This window comes from Grus americana, chromosome 2, assembly GCF_028858705.1.
Source record: "Grus americana isolate bGruAme1 chromosome 2, bGruAme1.mat, whole genome shotgun sequence".
NCBI lineage: Eukaryota > Metazoa > Chordata > Aves > Gruiformes > Gruidae > Grus > Grus americana.
Genome location: NC_072853.1, coordinates 114,733,621 through 114,751,849, shown reverse-complemented (window position 1 = coordinate 114,751,849; position 18,229 = coordinate 114,733,621). Strand labels below are relative to the sequence as shown.

Below are 18,229 nucleotides of genomic sequence, written 5' to 3'. Positions count from 1 at the left end.
AAGATACAGTCCTGTCGCAGGTGGTCTGGCCCTGTAGCCCATTTCTTACGTTCTTAACCACTGGGTGCTATATTGAGGACTTGGATAGCCTTAAACTGACTGTTCTTCTGTGCTTTGTCTTAATCTGACCATGGCCTTTAACCCCTTTGCTTGTCTGTGATCCTGAAGTTCTCATAAGTGTCCTTGGGAAGAGCAACAAGTGGATTTATTTCCCCAGGTTTCTAAGTGAGGGTTAAGTCAGCTTACTTATTTCATTGAAGGAATTCTGTGTACTGGACTACCTCTGGGCTACCTTTAAACAGATGAATCTACACATAGATGAACTTCTGCTTCATTCCTCCTTTGTCTAGTTTCAGGTGTCTCAATTCAGGTCTCTCATTTTCATTATACCTGCTCGACTGTCGTTCTTTCTGTGCCTGCCCCTTGTTTTCAGATTCCCCTGTCCCATCCACAGCTACGACATTTCCCCCCTGCTGCTCACAAGCCCCTTTGTTCACCTCCTGCCCGGGTGGCAGTCAGCCCAGCTGCTGCCTGGTTTGGCAGCAATTCGATGCCTGTCTCTGAGGATGGGCTTGCTAGGCAACAGCTGGATACGGCCTGCTGACACCACGAGGCTATTGCATCAGCTCCCAGAATGAGATTTCTTTGGCATCAGCTGCTCCAAATTTCCCTGGACCTCACTCCAGCTCCCCTCCACCCGCAGCCACACACATTCTCACTCCTCTGTGTGTTAGCTCAGCAGGAAACCCAAGAAAGAACCCTGAGAAAGGCTCCTCTCGCATTTGCCTGGCCTGGTTTGGGATGACTCGGGTGCCCTTGCTTCCACTTCTCTGTTTGTTAAATGGGACAAGGATGCGAGGAGTCCAGGCTACCCTGCTTCCAACGTGCTCTGCTCCGATTAAAGCGACCCTAGATCTGGAACAGCTCTCCTGATGTAATAAGAGTAACATTTTTCTCATTATTGCTATTCCTTGTAGATCAAAAATTAAGGGCAGTGGAGCCCTTATGCAGGACACTACAGAAGTGTCACTAGTATAACAGACTCTCATTTTCAAGTAATTAGGTTTTTCTTTCCCCCCCCCCTCCTATGTGACTGCAACTATTTCCTACTCCCCATAATTTCTCTTTCAGTCAGTAGTTTAGAAAAACCTCCAGAAAGTCCAGGCAACCTTTACCAGCAAGGTAATACCTAACTACAGTCTGTTCACACACCCCCCCCCCACACCCCTTGTTTCACAGTAGGGCTACAATAGCTTGACTTGAGCTGTCTGTTAAAAAGGAAGCTCTACTTGTTGTGAAAGTTATATCTCACTGTATCTTCACAGACTGGGAGCTGTTGTAAAGCAATCTCCCAAAAAAACATACAGTGAAATTGGAACGGGGTGGTGTATGGGAATGTCAAGATAGGCACCGCAGTTTTCCTCACCACCCCTCTGGAACACAGGACCCTCATTCTGCTTCTTTTTGGGATCCCCAGCAGCCTGCCACCCTTAGCAGATGCTTGCTTTACCTAAAGGCCCTCTAATAAATACTTAGTGCAGCCATTCCTGGAGACAGCTGACTAAGCAGAGAACAGAAAAGAGAGAATATTTTACCTGCCTATTTGCAGAAGCCTTTTGCAGGTGACAGGGCCAGAGCTTGCCAACGACATGCAAGGGATACATACGCCAACATCTTCAGATGAGGCCACAGGGAGCCCTCACGCTCCCTTAGGATTGGAGGAGAAAAATAATAATAAAAAAATTCCTTAGCTCCTAACTTTTGTTCTCTCGTGCTTCTTGCCTCCTCACTACTTCTGTGACTATCATTAACTATAAGCTTTAATGTTCTAACAGGCTTCTTTTGCATTTTAATGGAGGGGAATTCAGAAAAAGGCTTCCGGTGTTCTGTATTATTTGTCATGGTAATAAATGTTTCCCATATTAAGGTTGAATAGCCTCAATGGGACACACCTGTGTCCCTCTTACTAGCTGTGATCTGTGCTAATTGAGTGAGCGATGTGCCCATTGAAAGACAATGGAAAAGAATGAAATGAAGATGGATGAATTCAAATGTACCTCTCTAGCGAGGTGAGAACAACGTTGTTTCATTTTTTTTTAATTCCTGGAAGTCTCAGATGTTCTGATTCTGAATTTTCCCATTTGATAGCAAAATTACCTTATTGTTCATGCTTTGGCCTCTTTTACCCATATCCATTTCTACAGGGAAGATCAGAACCTTGTTTCTGGAGCAGAGGGAGTTAAACCAGTCAACAGCCTTATAAAGTGACAGTGCAGCTGTTTCTTAAGTAGCGATGGATCTTAATGAAAGGCTGCTCATAAAATTATTATCGCAGCAGCAAGTAGAGGTCCCAACTGATATTAGGCCCCTATTGTGCCAGGCACCGTATGAACACATTAGGAGAGAATAACTTCTCTGCGAGGAATTTAAAACCTCATTAGATAAGACAGAAAGAAGCTGTGCCAGGAATAAGGGTCCCCACGGGGTAAAGAAAAAGAACCTGGTCACAGGGAAAACACACGGCAGAGCCCAGAATAAGACTCCAGCTTGTTGCCACCCAGGCTCACTGGCAGCCCTAGAGGAGACAGTAATTCATATCTAGCAGCTCAGGGCCAGTTTATTCCTATTGCTTGAGGCCAAAATTTGAGACTTTTTTTTTTTTTTTTCCCCCAAACACAAATTTCAGTCCTGCACAGGGAAAGCCATAGGCCCGACCTGGGGCACCTCATCACTACGTGCTGGGAATGCAATACGGAGGCAGCGCGCCCGGCGTGCATAGAGCTGGGCTGTGCATCCAGCAGGTCAGCGCCACGTTCATAGCAGTCGTGCCTACGTTATTTGGCTGTCACGCCCCCTCTCCTGAGCCCTGCCTTCTTCTAAGCCAGTGTCAAGTCTTCTTTGGACTTGAAGCTGGAAGGGGCTGAACTCCCAAGATACTACTTTTCTTGGAGTCTGTTGGCAGCATTGACAATTAGGCAACTGATGCATTAACATGCCAGAGAGGCTCTGATGTTTATTCATGTGCTGCTCTCGAGGGTTTATTGAATTGATGCCTGGTAAAGCAACTAATGGGAGCCCTTGGCAGGGTACCTTAGATGGATTTCCTTATTATCTCTCTAGATTTTATACTCTCTAGCAAAATCAATATTCAAGCTGGTGCACAATGCAGCCTCTTTTAGCTTCAGGGTTTAAAGATTTATGGGGCATCAGGGAAAACCAATGAACGCAAAAGACAATGACAAAAGAAGTAAAATCCAAGTGACACAAATTGCTACTGAACTAGGGTGGGCAAAAGCAATCATTAGGCTTTGAATTTTCTGTCTTTGTAAGGGAACCATTTTTTTATTGACCTTCCTCTGCCTGCCCCCCTCCTTTACTCCCTCGTGCTTTGGTGAGGCTGCGTGTTGCCCTCGCACTCCAGAAATTGTGACCAAGGCAAAGGAAATGCTGAGCCTTTACCAGGGAGTTACAAGGATTTCAGGCAGCAGTTTTAGGTTTCTGCAGGCAAGAGATGCAGAAAGAGCACTGGAGAGCAGGGAGAAGAACCTGCTTTTTCCATAGCAGGTCTGATCTATATTGCATTGGACCTTTGTGGGGCCTCAACAGTCCTGTGAAACAGAGCCAATGGTTCTACCTATTTCAGTTTTGGAGAGGTGGAATAGGGAGGAAAACAGCCTTTTGCTCAAATACTTCCATTCCTCATTCCTCTTTTTTTTTTTTTTTTTTTTTTTGGTCAGAAGTCCTGCAGGGCTGCAGTGTCACAGGGTCAGTTTTCTTCAGATGTCAAACTTGCAAACTGCCTAGCGCTAATGCTTTTCATAAGTAATGTAGCTCCCCACCCCCAAGATATGACCTACTGCCTTGTGAGCCTTGCAAGCTAATCTGTATGGTTCTAGCTAGCTAGGGCAATTATGATTATCAATCAGATATGTTATTATTTCATTAATTCTGTGGAGTTATCATTAAGATTTCCACCCTATTTGCTTATGACTGCCCTAAAGGGAAATAAATGATAGAGTTTAAAAGGTTGGTAACACTGTGAGGTTAAGTGGGTGCACGGCTGGCTCCCACGCTCACCAGTGCTACCCCCAGACTTTCCTGATCACAAAATTACTGTGGGTTTTTTTCTCTTCCATCTTCAACAGCCACATTATGAGGCTTAGTCCAGCCATCCTTGTAACATGCTTGGAGGAGTTATGAAGTGAAACATCACTCTTGCTCCAGGGTAAGTCAGAAGATTTTTTCCCATTCCCATTGCTTAGTATGGTTTTTATTGCTACGAGGTTACAGCTTAACTGTTAAAACAACATTGAAGACTTGAAAGGTTATCTAGCTATAAATGCAAACAAGTTCATGGTAACAACATTTGTGGGTGTTTAAGCATTGCATATGGGGGAACCCTGTCCTGCCCATGGCTTGCATGAAATGATTTTATAATTAAATTTAAATGAGGAACTGGACTGCACATACCAACCTAGAGACTATTCAAACAGGAAAGCTTTGTTAGGAAGAGTCAGATTCAGTCCTGGTTGAGAACACAAATGGTAGAATTCAAATGGCACCAGAGGTCCTGCATGACCTTTCTGATCAAGAACAGCTGCCACCTGCCAATTCTGTCTTCTGTACACGCGGACAGGCAGACAGTGGTTGCAGCATCACATACCTACAGAGCTTTTACACATCGTGCTGCAGTGACACTTGCACAAAGCATCTTGTTTCATGGGAGAAAATCACAGCCCTGGTGTGGCTGAGGTAAGGAAGCTTCTTAGCTGTCCTCTCTTCAGGAAACCTTCAGCACTGGTGTCATTGTGTATGCTTCACCATGCTCTTTATTTGCCTTCCTCCACAAACTGAGGTACAACATCTGCAAGTGCAGTTCATATGCCAGTGGAGGGAGAAAACGCTAAGCCAAATTTATTGCTTGTTCCACCAAAACTTAGGTGAAGAATGCTTTGGTCCTGTTTGCATGCTGCCTGAAGATACTGTCACAATCACAAATCTTGACATATAAACTCTTAAACACTTGATAGTGTGGAAGTGGTGTACAAATCCCATGTGGGGTCTCAAGAAAGGGGCAAATTTCAACCAGTAAAATTCATAGCCCAGAAGGCTGTAGAGGATTTTGTCAGTTCCTATGTTATGTACCTCTCTCCCCCAATCATTTTATTACCCTGAACATCTGTGGAAACATGGAGGTGCAGGGAGCCTCGAGGCTGCTCAGCATGTTTAACTCCATTTTCTCTTTAAACATGTGCAAATGCTACTTCTATTTGCACCTTTGCAGAGCTGTGATTTGCAACACCAAAGCCTAAATGACACCTAAGATCCCTCCGGAGCATTAAACAAACAAGCCAATAGGACATCTCACAGTCTGGGAAGTGCTAAATTGAAAGCAGTAGTACAAACTGCACTGCTTTGAAAATGAACCAGTTGAATTTCTTTGCTGTGATCCAAACCTGAGAGGTCTTTTCTTGTGGCTTTTTTCTGCATGAATCCAGGCTCTGTGCCCTCCCCAGAAAACTGAACCAGGATTCTGATTCAATGATAAACAACATAGAAAATCTTGTGTTTCTAATCTAATTTTGGTTTTAATTGGATTTATGTGAAGCAAATTTGAGAAGGAAGAGGACAGCCAGGAGACTATCCTCAATAATAGTTTGACAGAGGGGGGACTTAACATTTTATACACTGTCAGTAAGCTTCTGGTTTGATACTGACAGTAGATACAAGCCTCACAAAATTAGTCAGAGCCAAGTTAGTAGCAAGTTAAAAGCTAGAAAGTGGCTAGGACTATACAAGGTAGTTTGAGCTTGAGGTTTAATATTGAAGGACTGTGTTAAAATAACTGGCTATAAGGAGAATACCTACTAGTGGTATCTCCTGGGCGGTTTGCAAGTTCTTAGGTCTCTTCCCAAAAATAAGACCTCTTCCTTTTAAATGGCTTTGCAAAGAACAGCCCTATCCCATGTGATTGCCAATAGGAGCATGCTAAGTTTTGCAATCACAGAACAACAAAATACATAGCACCCCTCTTTGAAACATCCTTTAAAAATGCCTGCTTTTCTGGCCAGTCATCTCATTGCAAGTGAAACTGCTGTGATCAGAACCTTCTGTAATGCAACGTCGTGTTCATTTGTTTCTGTGACATACCATGCATTTCAGGAAAAAGGCCACAATTACTAAAAACCAAATCCATCAGTCTGTCCTCCTTCAGTCTTTTCCTTCTGCTGAATCATTACCTAAAGAATTTTGGAAAGATTTCTTCAACTGGAAAAAAAAGGAGAAAAGTGTTATTTTCTTTGTATGTTGAGAGAATGACCAAGACTAGTCTTAAAAGGAAATGGGTGCAAAAGATGACAAAACATGATCTCAGATATTTCAATTCCTTGTTCCTCCCTGTCTATCATTCTCATTCTTTGAATTCTGTGCTAAGGAACCTGATTCTGCTTGATAATATCAGTAGTAATATCAACATAAATCAAGAAAGTAGTATAAGTCTGCAATTAAGAGCATTCACTCCCATGGTGTTTATGCAGAATTTAACCCTACATTTTTCATTTAAGAGAATGATCGATCCTTTAAAAACTGGGACATATGCTTATGTGGAAGAGACCATTAAATGACAAAGCAGCTATCTAAGAGATCTTCTAGGCATATTTTATATTAAAAAAGGCAGGCGAACATTTTTTTTATGGTTACATTGTGAGATCAGATAGTCAGAAATGCTGACTTCAAATTTCTTCAGAAAAACAACAAACCTTCCAGTTCACTGCCTTTACTGCCCTTATAAAACTGGATAATTGTCTCTGCAAATTGAAGCCATAAATTACTAATTTCACACGGTGGGAGAAGGTTGAATATACTAATTAGTCAAACAGTCACATTCAAAGTTCAAGCAAGCCAGGCAAATACCATCCACGTATTTATACGTCCTTCTCTCTGGAGCATCTAGATCATTGCCACAGCTTACTGAGAAATATCAAGGCAGGTCCAGTCCCAGTTCTACCTGTGTTGCCTATTCAGAGTGAAAGTGCCCCGAAACACAGGCTCCATCCCCTCGGATGGACGCGCGGCTTAGTGGGAAAGGCTCCTGACCCAGGCTGTGGCAACGAGACACAGAACGGTAAAACCACGTTGCGGGGTCAGCGATCCCTTCCACTGAAAACCTTGAGGGTGAGGCTGAAACATCTCCTTACATTGTGTAAAAATGCCTTAAAGTCCATTTTTGCTTGGGGAGGTCCTTTTATTTCCTTTTTACTGGTGGAGAGCTCCTGTGGGTCAGACTCGGCTGAATTCAGATCAGGTGTTGTCCTGGTAGGAAACTGCGTTGGGGGTGCAGAGAGCGAGCCTGTTGCTGTGGTGGTTTTGCTAGGAGCTCTTTGGAGCTCCATTTTTGAGAACCTGCTTCGAGGATGCGCAGTATCAGCAGCATCTGGAAACGCTTGTTTATTCTGGGCTTTTCTTTCTCCCTTCCAATCAGAGAGTCCAAGTTCAGAAAACAGATGGGATTGTTCTACTAGTAATTGGTCCAGCTGCTGCAGAGAAAATAGAAGGAAAAGCATATTGCAGTAATAAAAATATAATAAAAGGAATCAAGAAGGATACACAAGAGTATATGAAGCATGCCTGCTTCTTCTGCTTGGTCCGAAGAAGACATGCAATATCTGGCAAAGGAGATGTTGCCGTAAAAAGGAGGAGAAAGGCCTAAAGGACATTTTATTCCAGATAAATCTAACTGCCTAATGGAAAATCTCCAAATGGACTTCAATCTGTGACTATTGCAGTCTTGACCCTCTAACCCAAGTTTGTCAGGGAAGAATCAAAGACAAGTAACCGATCCCCTGATTACATTTTCTTTACCTTTCCTTATCAAATGGAGAGCTGTTCCAGAAAAGAATCAGACCATTAACCATTTATCAGTAATTCTGTAGGCTGACTGCCTGTCACTTTATTCTGGAAATCACGGGACCTTTATAGAGCAGAGTACAGTCCCTTCTATAAGTATTGGCACTTTTCCTGGGTGGTTGAGCTCAAGCAGCATAGTCAAAGAGAATCAAAGATGTAAACTGTAAGTCTGTTATTGGAAATCTTCCTATTCTTGGTGGTGAAAGGTTTATTCAGATGTACCTCAGAGTTAACACTTTGAACACTGAATAGCAGGACAGACTTTAAACTCTCCCCACGCGACCCAGAGCAGTGGCTTGTGCAACATACCGTAAGGATGCCTTCCCTGACCTGGCAAGCTTGATCATTCAGCCGAAATTCCAGCTCTGCAACCTCCTGACGAACGGCTTGCCGTAAGAGTTGCAGGTGTCTGCCTTCCTCGCTGTAGGGACAGCAGTGAAAGCCCATTCAAGTGAGCACGGAATAACCTCCTCTTCCTCAGCCCCAGCGTGACACCTGTATCTCCCCCTCTCTGTTGCAGTCTTGTTTTTACCCATGACCACAGGATACCTTACAAAATAATAAACAACAGCCATTGTCTGCTTGACTGTCATTTATTTGATTATCCCAGTTGCAAGATTAAACACGTTGTAGTTGCAGAGCCAGCTTGAGTCTGGGCGGGTTTATCACTTCTGATTTACCGCCAGCACAATGAGTGCATAAATGCGCTACTTTCAGGCAGCTCAAGACTGGAAGCCCCTAGTAACTTTTTGTGAACCTGAGGTTTCTCGGTAATCCCTGTGAACTTGGGCTGAGTCCATGAAGAGATAGTTCAATTTTTCCTGTATCATCACGCCACTGATCGTGAGAACTAAGTACATGGCCTAAAGGGACTGATTTGTCAGAGATCGCTCCCCTGAACCCAGCATTGACCTGGGACACCGAGCTCCCAGGTGACGGAGATCTGTTCCTGTGTTCCTATTGCTATTAAAACATAGTAGTTGCACACTAAAAAATCTAGCCTGCATCTATGGAGCAATCTTTCCCTTCAAAATGCTCATGTTTAAGCACCTTGAACAGCATGGAGAGAAGCTGGACTTTCCTCTGAGCAAAAATCACATCACAATACATTTCTCCTCCACTGGTGGGATGCCCACAGCTGCACCTCACTGACCAGAGGTACTGTGGTAACCCAAGTGACCAGACATGTTGCACGTGCCCACAGGCTGTTGCTGATACTAGCTTTGGATTTAGGCGTGTTGGGTTGCTGTTACCTTCCTTCATCTGGCATTGCGCTGGAAAACAGCACCTGCTGTTCGGTCAGGTGCTGTTCAATCTCATCCAGCTTCTCCAAGAAGTGCTGGCAGGAGCTCTTCATCACTTCTATTTCATGGAGGGTACACTACACAGAAAAGCAAGAAAACACCCCACTTTACCACTTTTCTCTGAGCACTTCCATGTCGAGTGCATTTGAAGCTGACAGCCCAAACAGCATGGGTCCTCGCCTGACCTGCACAACAGGGGGTCTGTAAACAGCTGCCGTGAAAGTCCAGATGGCACTTCAAGTGAGTTCGCTCTGGGGGCATCACTCGCATCCCAGTCACCACCTTTTCTCCTAAAGCATGTAGGATTAAGTGCTGGCACTACTTGAGCCAGTGAGAATTTCATTTTTGCCATTGAAAAGGACTTTGATCAAAGATCTGATGCAATGTGCCAAATTCTGATGTTTTGCACTGTTGTCAGACATTATATTTGAGCAGGATGAGTTGCTATGGGTTAATCTTAGGTTAAAGTACTGTCCACTGGAAGTTAGAAACTGTTTCAAAAAGGGAGAGAAGATAAGTAAGAACTATGAGAAGGAAAAGTGTCTTTCCTGATGGTTTCTGCTAAGTATTACACTGATAATTTCTCATCTATTACCAGTTAGAAACCTAGAATTGGATTTATCTAACCAAATGCAGACACTTACTGCAACAGATATACATGCGAGTACTGCAACAGAGCAAATGTTCTGATCCAAAATTCAGAGTATCTATGCCATAACTGTGACCATTACTCTTCACTGAGAGAAGGTATTTAGTATGACTGGTCATCTACATCTACCCTGATGTAGCCACCTACACCAGGAATGTCTCAAGGCAGGGGAGATGAATAAGCAGGAATGGTACATCAAAAATGCTAAGAAGATTTGCAAGTTACTCCTTTGTAGCACAGGACTAATACAATGGCAGCCCACTAAGTGACATCAAAATGTCTAAGTTTCTAGCCACATTAAATACTTTCCCTTGACTTTTCACACCTTGTTCAGGGCAGTAATGCAGACAGCATCATCCAAATGATTTTGGAGACAATACTGTCTGCCTCCTGAAAACACGCTCCCCTATTACGCTGAAACGGCTCTGAGTGCAAGAAGGTGTCTTGTAAGCCATGGGAAGACAGTGTAGAAACCACACTCCACTGCTGACCACTGTAACTGATAAGGAACAAGAGGCACATTCGCAAAGCACAGAAATGCTCGATCTCTTTGGGTTCCTGCAATCATGTCCTTTGATGATCTCTTTGTGTGTGTGTGCTTGAATGTGTCCCTCAGTCCCAGAAAGGCATGACACATGAGGGAGCCCTCCTTGCTGGGGGATCAGCCTCAGCTAGAGGGCAAAAGATGCTCCCCATGCATTTGAGAAATGCATCTCAATCTCCATTTCAACACAGCTGCTGTGTCAGACACACTCCTGATGTGTGTGACCCAGGGAAAAACTGTTCCATAGCCACAAATTAAAAAAAAAATCTAGCCTCAACAGCCATAGCCACTAATAGTGGTTTGATAGGGCCAGTCCTGTGACTGCAGCAGAGGTGATTCCTCCTAAGTGTCTGCTCCATGTGGAGCACAGCTGGTGCTCTTAATGCTGTGGGCCAGGGCAGAAATCGCACCCCATGGAGGCAGTCAGATGTGTTATGAGCACCTTTAAATGAAGTGTTGGCTGATTGCTCATTTGCCCCACACCCCAAACTTTAATCTTGATCCTCACATAGTTTTCTTGTTCTAAATGTGAGCGTGTGGGGTGCAAGTGAGGAGTGCCTACATAGTAATCATGATTTCTTCTACCCACTGCCAAATACAATCAGAGCGAGGACTTCTGGACATCAAAAAAGCATACCCAAATGAGCTTGAAAAGCTCCTGTCATTCAGGTCACTAGGGAGAAGTCAATGGGCCACAGACAAATTTCTAGTTGTTTCCTCAAGGCTAACAAAAATCTAGAAAGCACCATGCAAAAGATAGAAGAGGCACAATGTGGGTAGGTTTGGTAAAAAGTTGTGCCAGCCCTTACAGGTGAGGTATGGGCAGCTCCACGGCGCTGACTCTTTGAGCGTATCACAGAGCACATGTTCACACAGATTTATTCAGAGTTCAGGCTCAGGAGGGATGGGGGGGGGGGGGGTAACAGTTCCAGGACTACTCTCATGCAAGACCTTGTTAAGGTAAGGTGCACATAAACAGGGTAAATTTACTGTCCAACAGTTGCTTCTTGGTGGTTGTGATTCCCCATGCATGTCCTCGGTAAATGGGACATAACCTGAGCGAGCTTCTCTCAGTAAAAGATGTAGAAACTACCTTACCTTTAATGCTAAGTACAAACTAGACATAGTTGTAATTGCAGAGTGGCTAATATTCAGTAAATTCACTCACTCATTGCACAGTGACTTGGGTGTGGAGCGATATCCCTAAGAACAGATCTCGGATAACAGTACAGTGCAAAGTCTGTTCCTCCCACATTCCCTGTCCACAGACTAGAGAAGACAACTCACCATTAGCCCCCGTTAGAGGGGTGATAAAATAGCAGTCAGCCAATGAGAAAAGGCTTCCCGGCCCAGCATAAAGTACTGATTCACTGCCATCTTGTGGCAACAGCAAGATATCCGAGAAAAGACATTATTATCCAATATACTGTTCAAAGACAAGACATTGCAGATTTATATATTCAATGATGTGGCAGCACAAAACTCACCAGTTTCACTTTCTGGAACTTTTATCTAATACTTTTCTTCCCCAATTTGTACAACAGTTCAAGTTTCATTTCCTTACGAAGGGCAAAGAGAAGAGGAAAAATGCTTGCAAACCAGCACGAGGTGTGCTGCTCCTTCTGCATTTTTCTCAGGATGCAAAACCACTCCTGACTCCCTTCCTTCCTTGCTTTCTTCCCCAACACACCCTGAGTCTTTCACAACTTTTGGGAATCCTCAGCTATTCTGAACAAAGAAATAAAAATATCATGACTTTTTACTATCAGTATTTTTATTGCAAATATTCATCTTAGCAGGACTTTAGATTTAATGCAAGCTTCTTATTCTATCATAGTAAAATGGCTTGAGGCTCTGAGAAGCTGCAGTTCACTTTGATTTAGAGCAGTTTGGCTTATGGTATATATCTGGGTATTCACGGTTAATCTTTGAAAACCACTACGTAACATAACCTAAATTAGTTTTCAGTAAAAGAAGATTACACTATATAACCTTGCATTTTCTGCAGTCCAGGAAGTTACTCAGTTACTGTAACTCAGCTGATTCACAGGAACTCACTGAAACTCATTCTCATCTCTGAGCTCTTCATCTGACCTGTAAACTTTATCACCCAGTTCGCAGGAACCATTTTAAGGCTGAACTGATGTACATAAGTTACTAAAAGAAGCAGCCCAACAAAACTGAAGGTCCACAGATATGTTTGCCATTTTTCTCCCAGAAGGCAATGGTTCTTTCCCCATCCATTTTCTCAGATAAGTTCCCAAGATACGTCTCGCTAAAGAAGCAAGTGTGGCAGGAGAGAAAAGGAAAAGGCAGCTTGTGCATTTAGCTCATAAGTGTCAGCTGTCTACGTTTACAAAGAGACCTACTTACCGGGGAAAGATGACGCATTGCAGTGTCCTGTAGGAGCATCAGCATTTTCAAGAGCTGCAGCTCGGTGGAGGCATGGTTTGAGCAGCAGCCCGCAGGGCGGTGGGGAGAGACACCCGAAGGTAAAGTCCATGGGCAGCAGCCGTGGCAGCAGCAGCAGCGACTGCCCTGCACACCCCCAGCACCAGGGGCTTCACCCCAGTTGTGTGACCTGTGTTTGCCACAAAGCACGGTGTCAAGAGAGGCTGATTTTGTCAGGTGATGATGGGGTGGATGAAGCAGTGGTGGCCACCTGGGCTTTCTGGCATGGATGTCAGTTTGGCTGGAGGCTTCAGTGGTCTGCTTCACACCATCCTTTGAAGCCCCTGAGTCTGACTGTATGAGAGGACCACACTCAGAGTGGTGTGCTAACATGTCAGACAAGTCCACAAGATCTTCCCTAGCAAGGCTCTCGCTGACAGGAGCATTTTGTCCTGTGCACTTCACCCTTGAAGTAAACTCCAGCCCTGAAGACATCTGAACAGTTACAGACTTCAGAGAAGCAGAAGCCATTTCACTGTTTTGGACAGTGTCTCCCTGTTCTGATTTGTTGGCACCTAACATCTCCCCTACGCTACCAGTCTCTTGATGTTCAGAAGAAATTAATCCAGGCCCTTCTGCTAGGCAGGAGGGATGCCTCCGAGATACTTGCAGAGAACATCTTGAAGCAGCCCTGCTCCCACTTTGCACTGCTGAGCCCTGCTGCGGAGTTTCTGGGAGCCCCGTTTTGGGGAAGCATCTTGTATTTTTTGAATCACCGTCCCTTTTGCAGAACTTCTGCCCATTTGTCACCTCATTCACTGCAAGCAGGGTACCATCTTTGCTGACCACTTCCACTCCCCACCACGGTCCTTTAACACATCCTGTACAACCTTGATGGGAACTTCCATGATGTGCAACTCCAACGTCCTTTTCAGTCAGGCACCTCTCACCTTCATCTTCGCCTCTGATTTTGCTCTCACTGATGACTGCAGGGTTTTTATCACTCAGTTCAATGAAGGTTACATTCAGCTGTTTGTGTTCTGTATTAAAATATAAATGAGGATCAAATTTTGAGGAGCTAGTATCTCCCTCATCCAGAGTATCACCCTGAAAACAAGGACTATTCTCTTTTATGCACTCCTCTTTTTCCAGTTGCTTTCTTCCAGTTTTATCCTCTTTCTTGTCCATGTCACATAACATTTCTTGTACAAAAGTCTGTGGCTCAGCATTATAGGCCTGATAGTTGCCATTTTCTGCAGTCAGCAGATGAGTCTCTTCTCGCTGGTCACTGAATGTTTTCGTTGGTCTAGGTACTGCCAAAATGCTCTCACAAGCTGTGATGAAGACTTTAGCAACACAGTCATCTGGCTTTTGTTGAAAATCTTGATTTAACATAGGAAAAACTGTCCTATGTGACAGAGTTGTTTCTTGATTATGGATATCAGAAATAAAATTAATCTTTCCTGACAAAGATGCATTCTGAAAGGGGGGAAAAAAAAAGAGGAATTGAAATGCTACATTTGTTCTATCACACTGCTTTGCCCACCCCTATTTTGCCCTGGACACCCCCAGGACATGTTTACATCTTTAAATGCCCAGTGAGCCAAAGAATAAAAGATTGTTGTAATATTTCTTCTCTAATGCCTGTAACCTTGCACAAATCTTGCATTAGTGTGGTGGAAGAGCTGCACAAAGCTCTGACAAAGCTTCTTGCCTTCTGAGGTTTTCTAGGAGGATAATTTTGTCTTCATGAAGCTTTTACAACTCCATGATTTTTTTTTAATGTTACTTTTGTCAGAGTTAAAGAGTTTTCATAGACCTACCAATGATTATTGCTAATTTCTTACTTGCAAAACTACAGGTTCTGGCAGCTCCTCCATGAAGCCACTGCTGTCTGACTGGCAGCTGCTTGTTCTCGTCACCATCACCTCTGCTGGGGAAGCCAAAAGGATAAGAAAAATTAGGAAGAATGACAGAAAGAAGTTCCCAGCCAAAATGTGCTCAGGATAGCTACTGCTGATGTTACTAAAGTCGACTTATCTACCAGTGTAATCATCAACTGCAGATTTCAGATTTTGATATATTCACACAACATACACAATGTAAATAACCTATAAAGCAGCCAACCACTTGTTTTTCTTTGCTAAATATATTGACTTTTGATGGTTAGAACTGGCTCAGACCAAGTCTCGTTCATACCTACGTAGTTTCGATGGCTTCAATGAGGTGACTCCTGCAGGGAAAGGGAGCTGCCTGAGCCTCTGCCTAGACTAGTTTATCTCTACTTTCAGGCAACATGTGTCATATCTGTTGGTTTTTGGTCTGAGGACAGGAAATCACAGTAACAAGCAGAGATGGTGCAGGGTTGCATAGCAAGACATAAAAGCAAGAGGAAGATATTCTAGATTTACTCCAGAGAAGGTTTCTAATCTAGTAGCTGCATCATCTGGCCAAATAAATTCTTACCCCAATTTTTGTAATTAAATAAGTTATACACCGTTAACTAGCTGGTATCACGAATAAAAAGCCAACCCTCTTTAAAAACACAAATGCTTGAAAGTAAACCCTCAGCTGTCCTGTACATCCTGATCCCTCTCAGCTCTTGGATAATTTGCACTTTCAAATAACCTTCATCCTCAGATAATGCCCTCATTCCCAGATAGCTGGCACACAAACAGCGGTAGAGTTGGGGGAGCGGGCTGAGGGAGTCTGCTGGGAAAGGGAAAGGATGGAGGCTGAGACACTCTGGATACACTTCCTCTCCTGTTCCTTGCATACATAACCACTACTGAATCCTAGGGCTTTTTATCTTCTGGTTATATCTGTGAAAATATGACAATTCACCTAGCAGTTCTGAGACCTGAGTTATTAATTCTCATTTGTGTGAACTAGATAATGCAAAAAAAAAGTCTACAAATTATGTTTTCTCACATTAACAGACTACAGGCTTTATAAAAATATATCTTCAGCATCAATTAATGAAAATCACACAATCTATTTGTAGGCAGCAACTGTAAAATCAAAACCAGATATCATTTTATGGTTTTTAAATTAATTACTTGCACTGTCAATCTTGGTAGCAGCAGCAGCACATCAGTCAGTCAGTCGCTTCTTATTTTGGATGAGAAATATGTGGTTCCCATCTCACACATTACAAAATCTGCAGTGATGTTGCTGAAAATTGCCTGGTTTGTGGGTGGTCTCAAAACTCATCCTTGCAGTTTCCCACAAACGACATCATGGTTCAGCTTCTCCCCCAGGGAGACTGCTCTACAGATTCTCTAAACTTTTTTTAAAGCTGTTTCAATTACCCTTTGCATCTTTGCCAGCTGTTGCTTCCAGTGTGTCAGTCTGGCCTATAGTTTTCCATACAAAAAAATGAAGAAAGAAAAGCTTAGGAAAAATTTTCAAAAGCTGAAATGTTTCAGCTGCTGTAGTTCCAAACAATTTGAGACTCAAATTATTTGAATCTCAAACACTCAATTATATTCTACAATAATAGCAACTGATCTTCAGGCTTTACAGTTTGCAGAGTCAGAGGATCACATTATCTGCTTACCCAGGGTTTTAAGGTGCCTGCTTTTCTCCTGAGACATACAGGACACGAAAGTAGCTAGCACACTACTAGAAATTACGTGTAGGGAAAAACCCTGTAACTTTTAATGGAAGAGTAAGTGCGGTTAGAATTCATCTTCTGATGTGGTCAAAACGAGGTAGCTGCAGCCAGGTTTGACCCATTTATTAAGGTAAATGTGATGCATCTGTTCCAGCAACAGTCAATTGTGCTTGTGTATTGCAGCCACACAGCCTTCCCACCCACTTTTACATTCCCAGGCTAGCTAGGGAACTACTCAAAACATGTGGCAGCAGGCTCCAGGCTGATCTTTAGGAACAAGGTGAAAAATTAAAGACTGGATGAAATGTCTGTAGATCAAGTTAAAACCACGACAGTTAGACTACAGAAAGACCCCCATGTGCCTCCCTGGACTTGCCATGGAAGGAGGTGCGATGTGTGCTCTGCTATCAGGGCTCTCATTGATTAAACATGCAAGGTGTGTACATCAATCAAGGCTCAAACCACTCTGAAAGGCTGTCTGTGTATGTATTTAAAATGGTAATATAATAGGACCTAATGACCTTTCTGAACATAAATCCCATTTCTACAATTTTTATGTTGGTAAAATAGAAACTTATAAAAGAGAAGAAAAGTATTGTAGAAGGAGAACCATGCTAAGCACAGTTCACCTGTGCTTGTAACTGTGATTTCCTGTCTTCAGACCAAGTAATCACCTTCGTCCGAGTTAGGCATCCAATTCGCGCCTACCTTCATATTAGATGTGTAATGAACTAATACCCCTAGAGTAAAGGCTTAAATTCCCCATATAGCCAGTGCAAAGCAATGTCTCTGAGGGTCTGAGCTGCAGTTCTTTTCCAACTACATTCAGATGCCTAATTTAATCATTACATCCCATGTTGACTTGCAAGATCCTACGCAGTGTGCCAGGTCCTGATGAAGGTAGGCAGGTGAAGAGAAGGATGTTTTGATGTTGAGATGTTTTTCTGACTCTATAACACTTTATTCAAAGCCAGTCAAAATTCCCTTGATTTTAGTGGAAGTCTGAGTTTAAAAAAAAAAAAAAAAGACTTGGTAAAAACTAATATGGGCCTCCAATTCAAGGTGAGGTAAAAAAAGCTATGAAGAGATTGTTGAAGTGCTCCCTCAAGGACTTCAAGCTGAACAACGTGCTCCAGGGAGAAAGGCGGAGCAGGGCTGCGTTGGGAAGGCAGGTCGCACTGCAGGCTGGGGTTGTCCTGAAACTAGATTAGACACGACAGCCTTTTCAATTTGAGACAGCTCAGTTTCAACCTATGTAAACATAGTTTAGTTTAATGGTGTATACCAGAGCCAAGTAATGTTCGCATAATGGAGGACAACATTCGCATACTGGGGAAACTGTGCTTTGGGTGAGGAGTGGGCCAATCTATCACTTCATTTCCTCTTAGTGTCCCACATAGGGATTAAGTGAGACTGCAAACTGGACCATGCCTGATGCTGTCCTGAGAAGGAACAGAGTTTCTCTCTTTGTGAAATTTTCAGTAATGGTAATAGCTTGCCAATGGTAACAGTACAATTTTTCTTGGCAGGCTCTAATACCCAGCAAGGATACCCATCACCCAAGTTTCTACTAGGAGATTGACTCTTTGCAGGAGTCCAAAGCAGGTCTTTGCTAGGTCTCCTAGGAAAAATTCCTCTATCTACCAGGTTTCTGAAAATGTCCAGGCTGGAAGCTGCTGGTGGTTTGTCTCAGAAAGGGCTTTAGACGCTAGTCCATTCAGCAGTGGCCAAGGTCACCTTAGGGACACCACTTCCTCACAGCAACAATTCCTTATGTTTAAAAGAACTAAAGTCTTTTAGCAACTGGAAGCTTGTCTTTA

General features: G+C 43.3%; 1 protein-coding gene across 13 annotated transcripts in view; it reads right to left on the bottom strand.

The window, feature by feature from the left end:
* Window positions 1-18,229, bottom strand: part of LOC129203736 (protein phosphatase 1 regulatory subunit 17-like) — a 90,789-nt gene that overhangs the window by 36,292 nt on the left and 36,268 nt on the right. For 7 of the 13 annotated variants that reach the window (XM_054818603.1, XM_054818594.1, XM_054818602.1 and 4 more), the window contains 6 exons: window positions 14,641-14,726; window positions 12,776-14,272; window positions 9,159-9,286; window positions 8,215-8,326; window positions 7,197-7,535; window positions 4,255-6,267 (listed from right to left, as the gene is read on the bottom strand). The exons of 2 other annotated variants lie outside the window; for them this stretch is intronic. In XM_054818603.1, the coding sequence (XP_054674578.1) occupies window positions 6,211-6,267; window positions 7,197-7,535; window positions 8,215-8,326; window positions 9,159-9,286; window positions 12,776-14,272; window positions 14,641-14,726 (2,219 nt within the window). In that variant the 3' untranslated portion in view covers window positions 4,255-6,210. Of the gene's footprint in view, window positions 1-4,254; window positions 6,268-7,196; window positions 7,536-8,214; window positions 8,327-9,158; window positions 9,287-12,775; window positions 14,273-14,640; window positions 14,727-17,480; window positions 17,612-18,229 lie in introns of those variants that run through there. 4 more of the 13 variants (XM_054818596.1, XM_054818595.1, XM_054818605.1 and 1 more) reach the window with 4 other exon arrangements.